The sequence below is a fragment of the Tachypleus tridentatus genome, chromosome 5 (assembly GCF_004210375.1).
Source record: "Tachypleus tridentatus isolate NWPU-2018 chromosome 5, ASM421037v1, whole genome shotgun sequence".
Classification (NCBI taxonomy): Eukaryota; Metazoa; Arthropoda; class Merostomata; order Xiphosura; family Limulidae; genus Tachypleus; species Tachypleus tridentatus.
Window position 1 is genome coordinate 44,597,733 of NC_134829.1, and position 13,357 is coordinate 44,611,089.

Genomic DNA, 13,357 nt, shown 5'->3' on the forward strand with positions numbered 1-13,357 from the left:
GTAGAATTACTTTTAAGTTTTTACTCATTTTAAGTAAATTTTACTCAATGATTTACTAACTACTTGTTCAGTACATTTCCAGAACTTAAGACCTCTGTTTATTAACAATAATTTATTTAAGAGTCTTGGTTGAAATCTTTATATATATGTTACACTAAGTTTTCATTTTTTCATAATGAGGATTATTTTGCATTGTTAGCTTAGTATATTGATTTAGTGTCAACCAAAATCTCCTAAGTTTGCTGAAACTTCTCAGGTAATATTTGGATTTAGCTAAATTATTACTAACAATAATGGAATCCATCTTATGGGTCAATACTGTAAAAAAGTTTGTGCATTGTGACATTGCACACTTCTATTTAGACTGGTGTATCAAATATACGGATCATTACAAGTAACTATTTTTGAACAGAAGTTTCTGTAGTAGCTTAACACATTGACTGTACATAAAAACACACACATTATTAGTAATAGTAGTAATCCTCACACTCACATTAGTGGAGCATTACAGTTCTAGAAAAACAGTTGTTACAGTTTTCCACACTTTTAATTACTGAAATAATTATAATTAGTAAACTTGTATGTTCTTCTGGGTTTACACTGATTACCATTATTAATTCTGAATACTAAATACATTACCTCTAGGTTCACAAGCACAAAAAAATGGGAAAATAATATTGAAATCTTTTCTATACATAGATTTTTATTATAATTTAATAAGTACCCTTAAAGGGCAGAGGGTCTAAATAACTGATAATATATTTCAAAAGCCACAATCATTTTAATATTCCACTACTTCAACTGATTCCATGTTGATTCTGTATAGTGGCAATCTGTAATTTATGAAAAGCTGGAAAATTCTAAAATATAAATAAAGACATTCATATACCCATATTAATGGATAAGTGTACCTATAGTGATAAGATCACTACTGGATTTATTAAATGAATTATTCATGAGTATACAATACAATTTCACATAATGCAATTCTTTCAACTAATAAAAATTTAATAAATACATAGTTTCTATAGTTTGGAATAATAAAAGAAGCCAACAGCAATTCCTATTGTGGTAATAAATAAATAAATATATATACACACACATATATACACACGCATAAAGATAATTATTTATTATACTAACAATTTTTTATAACACTGCAATTATTACAATGCATAATTTTTATGAAATAACAACAAATATATTTAAAAAACCTTCACTTTGTTCAATTAATAGAAGCGGTTCTTGATTTTTAGACATTGGATATCAGAAACTATAAACATTCCAAACTTTGTGTTAAAAGTTACAGGTAACACAGTTAAAATATGTTAAAAACAAATGCTGACGTGAAAATCTTAGATTTAATACAATTATATTTGAAAGCCTCTTTCACAATATGCAACTCAGTACTTTATGTTTATCCATTCTCAACAAATATACACCCATAATAAAAAAAACAACAAACTATTTCTATAAAAAAATAACAAAACATGGAGTTACGCTTAAGCCTCATTATAATTAATTATCAACTATTTATATTACACATATTAAATGTACATACAACCAAACACACACGTTTCTTGTAATTTACGGCTCTGTCACTCTTACCTTACTGTTCCGCTCAAAACATTCTACTTTTAAGAATATCATGACATTATATCATTCTAAGGAATGCATGCTTCAGATAAAAAGCATATTTTTGTATCCACTTTTTAAAATTAAATCTGGCTGATTTACTAATGAAAAAAGCTTTTACTGACTTACTATTTGTTATTATTTCATGGTTTTCACTGTTGCACTGAGAACGTGTGAAGTTTTTCCTAGCATTAATATCTCGTACTTGGTCACTCCTTATATAAAAACCAACTACAGTTAAATAGGACGAATTTCCCCATATTGTTTGCTTCCCAGCATAGTAAAAGTGTTTTAAAAGTAATTTTTTGGCACAGTATTTTACTTATAAACTGTTATTTATGATAAAACTAATGGCTATGTGAGAAAATACAATAACAAAACATTTTTACATTTATTCTTTATTTTTGAATAATTCTAATGTAACTGTGAAAAAAAAACTGAGGGCTTTTTAAGAATGTCATAAAACAATGGCATGATTCAGATGGACAGACAAACTTTATAAATGATGCACTGATGGAAAAAACAGGGCAGTGAAAAGAAGTCATTGACATTATAAAACACTAAGTTACTTTAGATGGACAGATTTTTAAGACAAGAAATCTCAGAAAACAAAAGACATCATTGGTAAGGTAGATGGTAAGAGACAGGAACACACAGAAAAGAGAACTGGAAGATGTAAAAAAACTGACTCAGAATGGAACAGTGACGGAATGCTATTACTGCTAATCACTTTGAAGGGAATACCCTCACCAACCAACTGAAATTAGTAATTAATAATCCAGCAGACACAAACCATGTTACAAGGTTTAATGATATTTCAACTCGAAATTTGATATTCGATAAACACTCACTCTGATAGCTATGCTTTCAACACATTTGTATTTCCTAGTTCAAATAACAAACGAACCAGTTATTTTTTATTTTGTTCAGGTTACAGTAATTATAAGATGTTAACTTAACAACTATTTTAAATTTTAAATTACCTTCACTAAATAACTTCAGTTGCATTCTCCAAATGTCTCATTATATTTATTTTCATTCTAGAACTATTGTAAAAATAAAATATCTCAATAAAATTGTAAGTCACAGTCATGAATACTGCACGAGATATACAACAGTTAGTTAGACACAAAAACATGGTGCTTTTGAAAGGCAGTATCTTCCCTAGTTATTAAGTCTGTTGGCTACAGAATTTCTATTACACTAAATCAGTAAATGCGCCGCTAGGCTGTACAATATTATCTTAAAAGAAAGCACTTTATGTACTTACTCAGACTTTTTGAATTCTTGATAAAACTGCTTTTCCTTCGTGGATTACTCCATGTTGAGAACCAGTTTCCAAGTTTATGACTTCCAAAATTGCTAAAGGTGTTACTTTTTTGTATCATTTTGATATCCATTGTGTTATAGGAGGAAAACTAATGTTTTGGTACTTACTAAATTACACCGGCTATTTGTCGAAGTATCGATAAGCCTATAGCTCCCAAATAATCTACTAACAATGAAAGTAATAATTCTCAATTGTATTTCAGTTTCATCTAAATAAAACTTCGGGAAAATACAACAGCAACAAAAAGCTTATAATTTTTTATTCTAAAATTAAAATTTAATTTTTGTAGGATCTTTTCCAATCTTCTACGAACAAAATACTCAACCCTAACAATTACCAATATTATTCACGCGTTTTCTTTCGTTTTCGCGTCTAAAATTTAAGTCTTCTTTTTTACAAAAATGTAAAGCTCATTACTGTAGTACCAGTAATATTAAAATATGGAAAGCAGGTAACCCTATAATGGCAAAGTTTAAACAAGTATTATTTTTAATTTTTTGTTTGGTATAGGAATATCAAATACTGCATAAACAAGTTGTATGATCCCAAGATTTATGAAAATAAATTGTCAAGTGTATTGAAAGCGATGGTAAAAATTTGGAATATTATCTGTTAACAATGTCAACTGTTCATGGACTTGATGGACGAGACTAACACAAAAACAGCTCTCAATAACTTCTTCAACTGAACTGTTGTTACTGTAAATCCGGGCGGACGTCCGAGTATTAGACATAGGAGAAAGCAGAAGGAAATACTGGATGGAAAGTATCGGTTATTCTTTGCTACACATTCTGTAACATGCAACTACTTCTCTCCAGAGTTCGAGCATCTCTGGTAATTATGCTAAAGTTGTCGAAAAGACCACGACCACCGCTCCAGCTCGCGACAACTACGCAGCTTCGGCACAACAACAGTCACCGAACACATGCAGTAAAACAACCAAGAGAAAGACAAATCTCGCTAACACGCGTCTACCAACCTATTCGCACCAGGAGAAACTAATCCATTAGACAATTTTGGCTGGCGTTATCTACTCAATTATTAAATTTGGTGTCACGAACGAATAGACGTTTTCTTTCTTTCAAATCAGAATATTCGTACACAATGTAACTTATACTTTTGAATAATAAAATGTTCCTAACATTAAACTGGCTTAAAATTTGAAGTTAAAAATGGAAAAGTAATAAAAACATAAATATTCTTAAAAAAAAAGTTTAGTCACATTGATCAGGTTAGCCATGTTAGGACTTCTCCACCGACAGCTGCCTGAAATTGTTGTCGAACGAGATTTTCAGCGTATGAGTCAACCGAACTCTTTTCAGCTCGGCCCTAACAAAACTGTCAGAATCACATAATCAATATTTGCGACCACAATAAATGCAATCCTAGGATAACTAACGGACAAAGTAATAATGGTAAAAAGGTTGTTGGGTGTTCTTTGTTTAATGTATAATAAAAATAAATGCATTGTTACAAACAGTTGTCAACTTTATTCTACATGTTTTATTCAAGGCAACAATAATTACCATAATGAAACATAAAAATGTACTACAGATATAAATCTGTATCTTGAAATTTATTGCTAAGTGGCTTCCGTACCACTGTGATAAAACTACACGCTGTCTAGTGACGTAATTTATTTATATTTTATCTAGGTTGACCTCAAGGTTTTTACACACACACATATATTTTAACCAGCAACTTTAAGCCTTTTACTCACTACTTTTTTCTTACGTACCTAGACTGACACGTAAAACAATCTTTCATTCCTGAGATTATCGTAATTTGATTCTAATTTGAATTTAAATCACCATCATGCAAGCGAACTTTTTTCCAATATTATAAGCTGAATATTTTTATACTAATTTCATCGGTCAGTAACCCATAATGCTCGAGAACGGCTAATTCCAGGAATCGGGTCATAAAACTGTAATTTTCTTAGAGAAAAACACACAATGCTGTTTTCGTGACATGACAACAATGCTGTTATATTTTTATACTGCAATTTCAAGCTGTTTAAAATATATTTAATACACTTTGCTTCACCAGACAAGAAATTATAGAAGTACAGATTTATACACATAATTTTATAAACGCGCATACATTTACATTCGAAGTAAGTAACATCTCAAACGTATATAGAGCCAAAGTTGGTTGGATAAGGCTGGTAATACAGTGTTTGTTTGTTTTTTATTTGATTTTTGAATTTCGCACAAAGCTACATGAGAGCTATCTACGCTAGCCGTCCCTAATTTAACAGTGTAAGACCAGAGGGAAGACAGCTAGTCATTACCACCAATTCTTAGGCTACTTTGCTCTATTACCAACGAATAGTGGGACTGACCGTATATTATAAGGCCTCAACGGCTGAAAGAGCGAACATGTTTGGTGTGATGGGGATTCGAACCCGTGATCCTCAGATTGCGAGTCGAGCGCCCCTAACCACCTGACCATAGAAGAGATGTGACAAAATTATATCGGTACTTAATCCTTGTATTTATCAGATTACAGCTACTATTTTTTAACCTCCACGTATTTTTATTAAAATAAAAATTAATATTTTAATGAGAAGCCTATTATAGTGTTTTTACTCATTTAAAATAACTTCTCATTTCAAAAGACAAACGTCTTGGTTCCGTTAAAACATATCTCTAAATCTAACACTTTGAGAAATTACAAAACGCCTACAAGCTAATGTGTTTCATCTGTTATAAGCCACATGCCCTTTATCAACACTCAGGGCCCATACATTTAACAAAATGTGTTAATTAACCTTAATTACGCAGAAAGGGTTTTGCTTTATACTTTATGATGTAATCTTACCAGAGACGTCACAAGGTGCTTCAAATATTCAAAGCTCGGGCCAGTAGTCAAAGGAATTTCTGGCGTTTCAGTATGATATTGATTATGGTTTTCTCTTCTGACGGTCTGGCATAGTCAAGTAGTTAGGGCGCTCTACTCGCAATCTGTAGGTCGTGGGTTAGAATCTCCGTCCCATCAAACATGCTCGTCCTTTCAGCTGTGAGTGGGAGGGGGGAAATGTGACAGTCGGGTCAAGTATTAGTTGGTAAAAAGAGTAGCTCAAGAGTTGGCAGTGGGTGGTGATGATTAGCTAACCTCCCTCTAGTCTTTCACTGCTAAATTACGGATGACCAGCGTAGCCCTCGTGCAGCTTTGCGCGAAATTCAAAATAAACAACCTATCGTGATTTTTCAAGCCACCAACTGGGAATTCTGGCGCGGTCCCGTGTACCAGTACCTAGCGACGTCTTTGCATTAGCCTGTCTGTTTTTCAAATAATAAAAGAGAGTGTGATTATTTTACAACAAAGCCACATCGAGCTATCTGCTGTGTCGATCAAGAGGAATCAAACCCCGTATTTTAGCGTTACAAATCCGTAGACTTATCGCTTTCCCGCTGTAGGACATTAAAAAGGGTTTTACTAGAAGGCTTATGAATGAAAAAATTTTTGTGTCCTTAATATTACTCTAAAACAGTGGTTGCCAACCTTTTTTATGCCCCGCACTCCTCACAGTAATTATTTATTTAAGAATAAAGGTGAAGGTGGCCCAAACAAATGTTATCTCGCACTCCTGGTTGGGAACCACTGCTCTAAAACCTCCTATTGTTCTAAGTTGTTCCAGGAAACGCTTAGGTGCATCAATTTCTGAATTTTGTTCGATATTGGTGTACAACCAGACAAGACTTACATACAGTATTACATAAATATACAAAGAGAGATAAAATGAAGATATCTCAGTAACACTATGTAATGAGCATGTATACGATCACCCGAAGCATTAGAAGCTGGTTATATACGACTTGTGGCAACGTCATCTGTACAGTCTCACATCACTCAGTTTTGGACGTAACGAGAAAAAAACAAAACAAATGAAATACATTTTGCGTGTAAAATTTAACTACTACAGTTTACTTATATTTTCACAATTATCTATATTAGAATCGAACAATGCTGTTATACTTAGATTTAATTCATAAAATTCACTCTCCTTCTGGTACAACGGTAAGTATACCCTCAAATCAGAGGTTCGATTCCCCTCGGTGGACTCAGCAGATAGCCCTATGTGGCTTTGCTATAAGGAAAAACACACACAATAAAATTCCCCCTCCTTCTGGTACAGCGTTAAGTATACCCTCAAATTAGAAATTCGATTCCCCTCGGTGGACTCAGCAGATAGCCCGATGTGGCTTTGCTATAAGGAAAAACACACACAATAAAATTCACCCTCCTTCTGGTACAGCGTTAAGTATACCCTCAAATTAGAAATTCGATTCCCCTCGGTGGACTCAGCAGATAGCCCGATGTGGCTTTGCTATAAGGAAAAACACACACAATAAAATTAACTCTCTTTCTAGTACAGCGGTAAGTATACCATCAAATCAGAGGTTCGATTCCCTTCGGTGGACTCAGCAGATAGCCCGATGTGGCTTTGCTATAAGGAAAAACACACACAATAAAATTCACTCTCCTTCTGGTACAGCGGTAAGTATATCCTCAAATCAGAGGTTCGATTCCCCTCGGTGGACTCAGCAGGTAGCCCGATGTGGCTTTGCTATAAGGAAAAACATCAACTCAAGCGCCAGAGATGCAATTTATCGATTATGTATTGAAAGTTTTAATATTTAATACACACGTTTGAATGTGTTGTTGTTTTTTAATTTGCCACCATAACTACTAACTAACGATCATTTCAACTGTCATTACAAACAGAAACTTTGGTTAAAAACAAAGTAAACAGTACTGAGTTTCGTAACTATATGCAACCAACTGACATGTTATAATTTCTAGTCCTATCGGGTTATGACTTACTTCCGTTTTGTTTCATTTCACACAAAGCCACTCCAAGGAGGGCTATCTGCGGTAGTCGTCCCAATTTTTGAAGTGACAGCAAGTTAACACCACCCATCACCAACTCTCAGACTACTTTAGTTTAACAGTGGGACTTAGTCACATTATAACATCCTCATGGCCTAAAAGGGGCGAGCATGTTCGCTGATAGTATTTGAGCCTGCAGTGTATGAGATTAGTGCCTTAACCATCAGGCCATGCCAGGCCTTCGCTTTCGTATTTATTTAAAACGAGAGTGTCGTACGACGGTAAAACCTCTACGTATTCGAAGGGTGTTACAATAAATCACCCACGTCAATCAACACCTCCTCTGTATATTAACAACACCCACTCTTGTCTTTTCGAAAGTTAATTAGGATCATGGTAACACAAGAGGCTTGGCGTCCATGGCCTCGATCGAATGCTCAGTATTATACACGAAGCTTGAGGCCAAACTAACCAATCCGTGTGTTTTTGTCTCCTTTTGTTATCATGGTTTACGATGCTCTATCATTTTAGTCAAAAGGATTGGTTTGGTTTGTTTTGAATTTAGCGCAAAACTACTCGAGGGCTATCTGCGCTAACCATCCCTAATTTAGCAGTGTGAGACTAGAGGAAAGGCAGCTAGTCATCACTACCCACCGCCAACTCTTGGAGTACTATTTAACCAACGAATAGTGGGAATGAGCGTAACATTATAACGCCCCCACGGTTGAAAGGGCGAGCATGTTTGGTGCAACGAGGATCCGAAACGACGACCCTCGGATTACGAATCGAGTGCCTTAACCATCTGGCCATGTCGGGCCTAGTTCAACGGAAGCATAAAAGAAATATTGAAAATAAGGTGTACTACGAGCATTTCATGAAAAGGTAAGCTTACCAAAAGTAAGCTTGTTCGGACTTAGGTTCAAGCAATTACACATGATGAAGTTGGAAAATCATTTCCAGTTCTCATTTTACACTTGCGAGACATTTCTCGTTACCTAATCTCTTTACGCAAAATCTTGACTTACCATAAATAAAAAGTTTGTTTTAATTTGAATTTTGCGCAAAGCTACACAAGAGCATTCTGCGCGAGTCGTCCCTAATTTAACATCGATAAATGAAGAGGAAAGACTGTTGTTTGTTGTTTTGAATTAAGCACAAAGCTACACGATGGGCTGGCTATCTGTGCTCTGCTCACCACGGGTATCGAATTCCGGTTTTTAGCGTTGTAAGTCCGCAGACATACCGCTAAGCCACTGGGGAGCAAGAAGAAAGGCAGCAAGTCATAGCCACCCCGCCGTTAACTCTCGGGCTACTCTTTTACCAACGAATAGAGAGATTGACTGGCACATTATAATGTCCTCACAGTTGAAAGGGCGAGCACGTTGGAAGAAAATGAGGAAGATTCAGTAATTTTGTGCCACAATAATAGACATATTCGGTATTTCATTAAAAGTACAGGAAAAAAAATTAAAAACAACGATGAATGTAAGGTCGTTTAAACATTTCAAAAGGCTTGAATAAACGTCTAACACCAAAGTCTCACATGTTTCCTTATTATAGACACGAAAGAGAAATGTTCATTGGAAACAGAATTGATAGAAGTTTGATAACTTTCCAGAATGTTTCAAGAACGAAGTTTATTTATCAACAGAAACCTCACAGAATGCAGTTGTCTCCAAATGAAAACGTTTGATGATCACATTCTAACCATTCCTCTTAGCTTCCTCCTGAATGGTGGTCCGCCAGGTGGGTTAAGGCGTGCGACTCGTAATCTGAGGGTCGTGGGTTCGCATCCCCGTCGCATCAAACATGCTCGCCTTTTCAGCCGTGGGGCGTTATAATGTTACGTTCAATCCCACTATTCGTTGGTAAAAGAGTAGCCCAAGAGTTGGCCATGGGTGGTGATGACTAGCTCCCTTCCTTCTAGTCTTACACCGCTAAATTATGGACGGCTAGCGCAGATAGCCCTCGAGTAGTTTTGCGCGAAATTCAAAAAACAAACAAACATTCTCCTGAATGGGCACAGGTAGCCCAGTTGCTTTGTACCATGAAACGCGAACCATCCAAGAAAAAAAAAAGCGAAACATTTAGTAACTAGTTCTTCCAGCGTGAAGTCGTCACAATTTCCTATCCAGCTGCGACCTTACATAAGAATTTACTGATTTGAAAAGAATATACATGTTTTCCTTGAAAAACATTTGTGATTTAGAAAACGCCCACTAGGGGCCGCCTAATGGGCAAGTCTGTATGTGCAATAGTACTATCTAATCGCCACTTTTAATCAAAGTTGTTACCATGTTAAAGTGTCTAAAGTTTGGCCAGATTTCAAAATGAAATGAAATTTATTCAGGAATTTTCTACTGGGAGTATATGATCTTAAACTTATCATTCTGGTGTTCAACGCAACTCTTGATGTTCAGGAATATGTTAAGACGCCATCTTTGTGGTCCTCCATCCACTCCTCATCTCCAGCATGGGACAGCTTTATACCCTCACACTTTTTATCTCCGTATCATGTATTTATATCTATCACGTGACGCTACTCCAACCAAGCATCATATCTATACCAGTTAGTTTGAAAGGATATACATGTATATCTTAAGCTTCATTTTAGGGCTTGGCGTGCCACCTGGTAGTGAGGGAGTTAGACTTAAAATCTATCTGTGACTCGCGTGTTTGAATCTTGTCTGAGAATATGTCCCACCTTTAAGCCATGGAGGCATTATAATGTTCCTGTTACTCCTATTATTTGTTGATGAAAGTTAGCCCAATAATTTACGATGCGCAGTGTTGATTAGTTGTCTTCACTGTAGCCAATCACTTCAAAATTAGCGAGACTAGTGCAGATAGCCCTCGAAGTTCAAAACAAACAAACAAGGTTAATTTTTCTCCACATATTTAACGTAAGAACGTTATTGGAAAGTTTGTTTGTATTATCATAAGAGCTTTCAAATCAAATGTTAAGTCACTACGCCTTTATTTTAGCACACAAAAACTATCGCGCCTTTTATTACTACTACTAGATGAAAATTCGCGTACGAAACATTTTTTTGTGTGCGGTAATTTTTTCTTTGAATGCACGATGTTTACATAGGTTAAGTCACTTTAAGACCAGTAAAGGTCACTTCTGTTGCCCTAAGGTTAAGTGACCTGTCTAAATTACTGATGTATGAGGTTTGGTTCGCAAAGTACTAAACGAATCTGATGGCCGTGTAGGGTGTTTCAATGACTGCGAGGTATCACATGTAAGTAGTAAAACTTAGTTATATTACAGCTAGGTTCCTACTCAACAGTTTAGCAGTTGATACTCTAAGTGTCTGTAAACAAATGAACAAATACACACACACAGAACGTTAACACATAAATACTGCTGTGTGAAATGGAGCTCTGAGAGACGACAGATCCCTTCCCCAAATACCTTTCCTTTTACAATTTACCTCCACCACTCCCTTACGCATATGATGACGTCATTCTTATTTCTATACTCCTAATTTTGTTTTTGCTTAATTTAATAAAGTTTAAAAACCCTCCCACGCACGCGCTCACGCCATGTTTTAATTGTCAAGTGTTTCTTTCACAACCCTTATTATCGTCCGATATCTACCATAACTGTCAATAACGAATATGAGATATGTATGTTTTGCTCTCCTGGTCTTGATGGGGATTACGTGGACATTCATCACACTTTTGGCACAATAACACCATAGGCCATTTCTTTCTGCACCTATGTGGGCGTTATCCACGAGGTCGTCTAGGTCCCCGATCTCATAACTTAGCTACTCAAGAAATACGTGTGAGTTTGGCTTTTAATCGTCTGACGTCCAAGATGTACAAACACGAGACAATCAGTTGTAGAATTACTTTGTTAACTTAGTTAAGTGTACTTTCATTCCTGTTTTCAAACCGTTCCAAATTTTATAATTCATAAAACGCGACTGACAGCACCTGTTAAAAAAACACACACATTAAAACTAACAGCACGCTTGTTTTGTTTGTTTTTGAAATTCGCACAAAGTTACTCGAGAGCTAGCCGTCCCTAATTTAGCAATGTAAGACTAAAGGGAAGGTAGCTAATCATCACCACCCACCGCCAACTCTTGGGGTACTCTTTTACCAACGAATAGTGGGATTGACCGTCACATTATAACGCCCCCACGGCTGAAAGGGCGAGTATGTTTGGCGCGATGGGGATGCGAACCCGCGACCCTCAGATTACGAGTCGCACGCCTTAACACGCTTGGCCATGCCGGGCCAACAGCACGCACAAGAAATTAAATAAAATTTAAATTCTGAGTAAAGCTTGGCATGGATCACGGTTATTATTCACAATTCGCATAGCTGCTATCAAGCCAGCATGACTTGATTTCAAATACAGTAAAAGGAACTAACATGTAAACGTAACTTTTACGCTATTCAGTTACTTCGTATAGTACAGCAGCTAATGACGTTTTGATGACGTAAGTAATTTATTCCTTGTTTTTTTTTTTAAAGCAATATAAAGACTTACTGTTTTATAACTTTGACACTTTAACGTATATCTTGACACAAACGTATACTCACAACAATACGTTGTTAATTGTAGGTTTAAAAAACAAACGGTAAATCGTAGATAGATGGGTGTGCTTAACTTAAATAACGTTTTCACTTCAGGCTTTGTCTCTCTCTACAGAACTAAGTATTTACCAATTTTCAAACCCTTAGCAAACTCACGTTTAAACATACACGCCCTTCCGATATGAACGAAGTGCATTCATAGCACGTGATTAACGCTCACCTAAGGACGACCTAAAATGGACAAACTGTTAAAGCCTAAGTGCCAATCATAATACTTAAAATTTATTTTGAAATATGACAAGATCCCTAAGCTATGCCCCTAAAGAAAATATGATACAATCCACTTCTTTCTGCGCGATCCTATTAACGTCAAGCTATTCTAATAACAATTTGATAACTTAACTGAGGACTTAATGGACTTGTTATTCTTATGACTGAAGATGTAACGCTGCAGACTTAGTTGCAGTTTAAGCGGTGTTTCTATACTTACCCAACGACGGGTCGCTGTAGATAAGAGCCGTAAGGCCATAAATGACGACTTAACATCACCTACCCGTCTGTTTCACAGTATATTCCAAACATTGTCGCATTGTTACCACTCATTGACTTATGTCTGGAGAAAGTTGTTAGAGCCTTTTTAAAGAAAACATGTTTGTTTAGCATGAATGAACTATGCACAGAAATTGGACATGACACTGAAAACAATAATGTCCTCATGTACCTCCGTGTAAGCAGAAAAAATTACATAATATAGCAAAGCATAAGACACAGAAACACATTCGAAACCAACCCTAATCAACGCCATTTTCCATAAAGAAGAGCCATAAGGGAAAATCTGGTCATAGCTCCTGGTACCATTACAAAGAAAATAAGCAAGTCCAAAAGTTCGATCCACTCGTTAATATCAGCATCTAATTTATGAGGAACATGGCTGAGAAGAAAACGGAATCACAACAGTTTTGTCAAGTTTCTTAAAGCAGTTTTAATGACTTGTGTGTCTTT

The 13,357-nt window shown here is 35.8% G+C and overlaps 1 protein-coding gene across 7 annotated transcripts in view; it reads right to left on the minus strand.

The window, feature by feature from the left end:
* LOC143251057 (cyclin-dependent kinase 17-like) overlaps window positions 1-13,357 on the minus strand; it is a 127,587-nt gene that overhangs the window by 73,211 nt on the left and 41,019 nt on the right. Inside the window, exon 1 of one of the 7 annotated variants that reach the window (XM_076502397.1) lies at window positions 2,906-4,210. The exons of the other annotated variants lie outside the window; for them this stretch is intronic. Coding sequence (XP_076358512.1) covers window positions 2,906-3,035 — 130 coding nt within the window. The 5' untranslated portion in view covers window positions 3,036-4,210. Of the gene's footprint in view, window positions 1-2,905; window positions 4,211-13,357 lie in introns of those variants that run through there. 7 annotated transcript variants of the gene reach the window in all.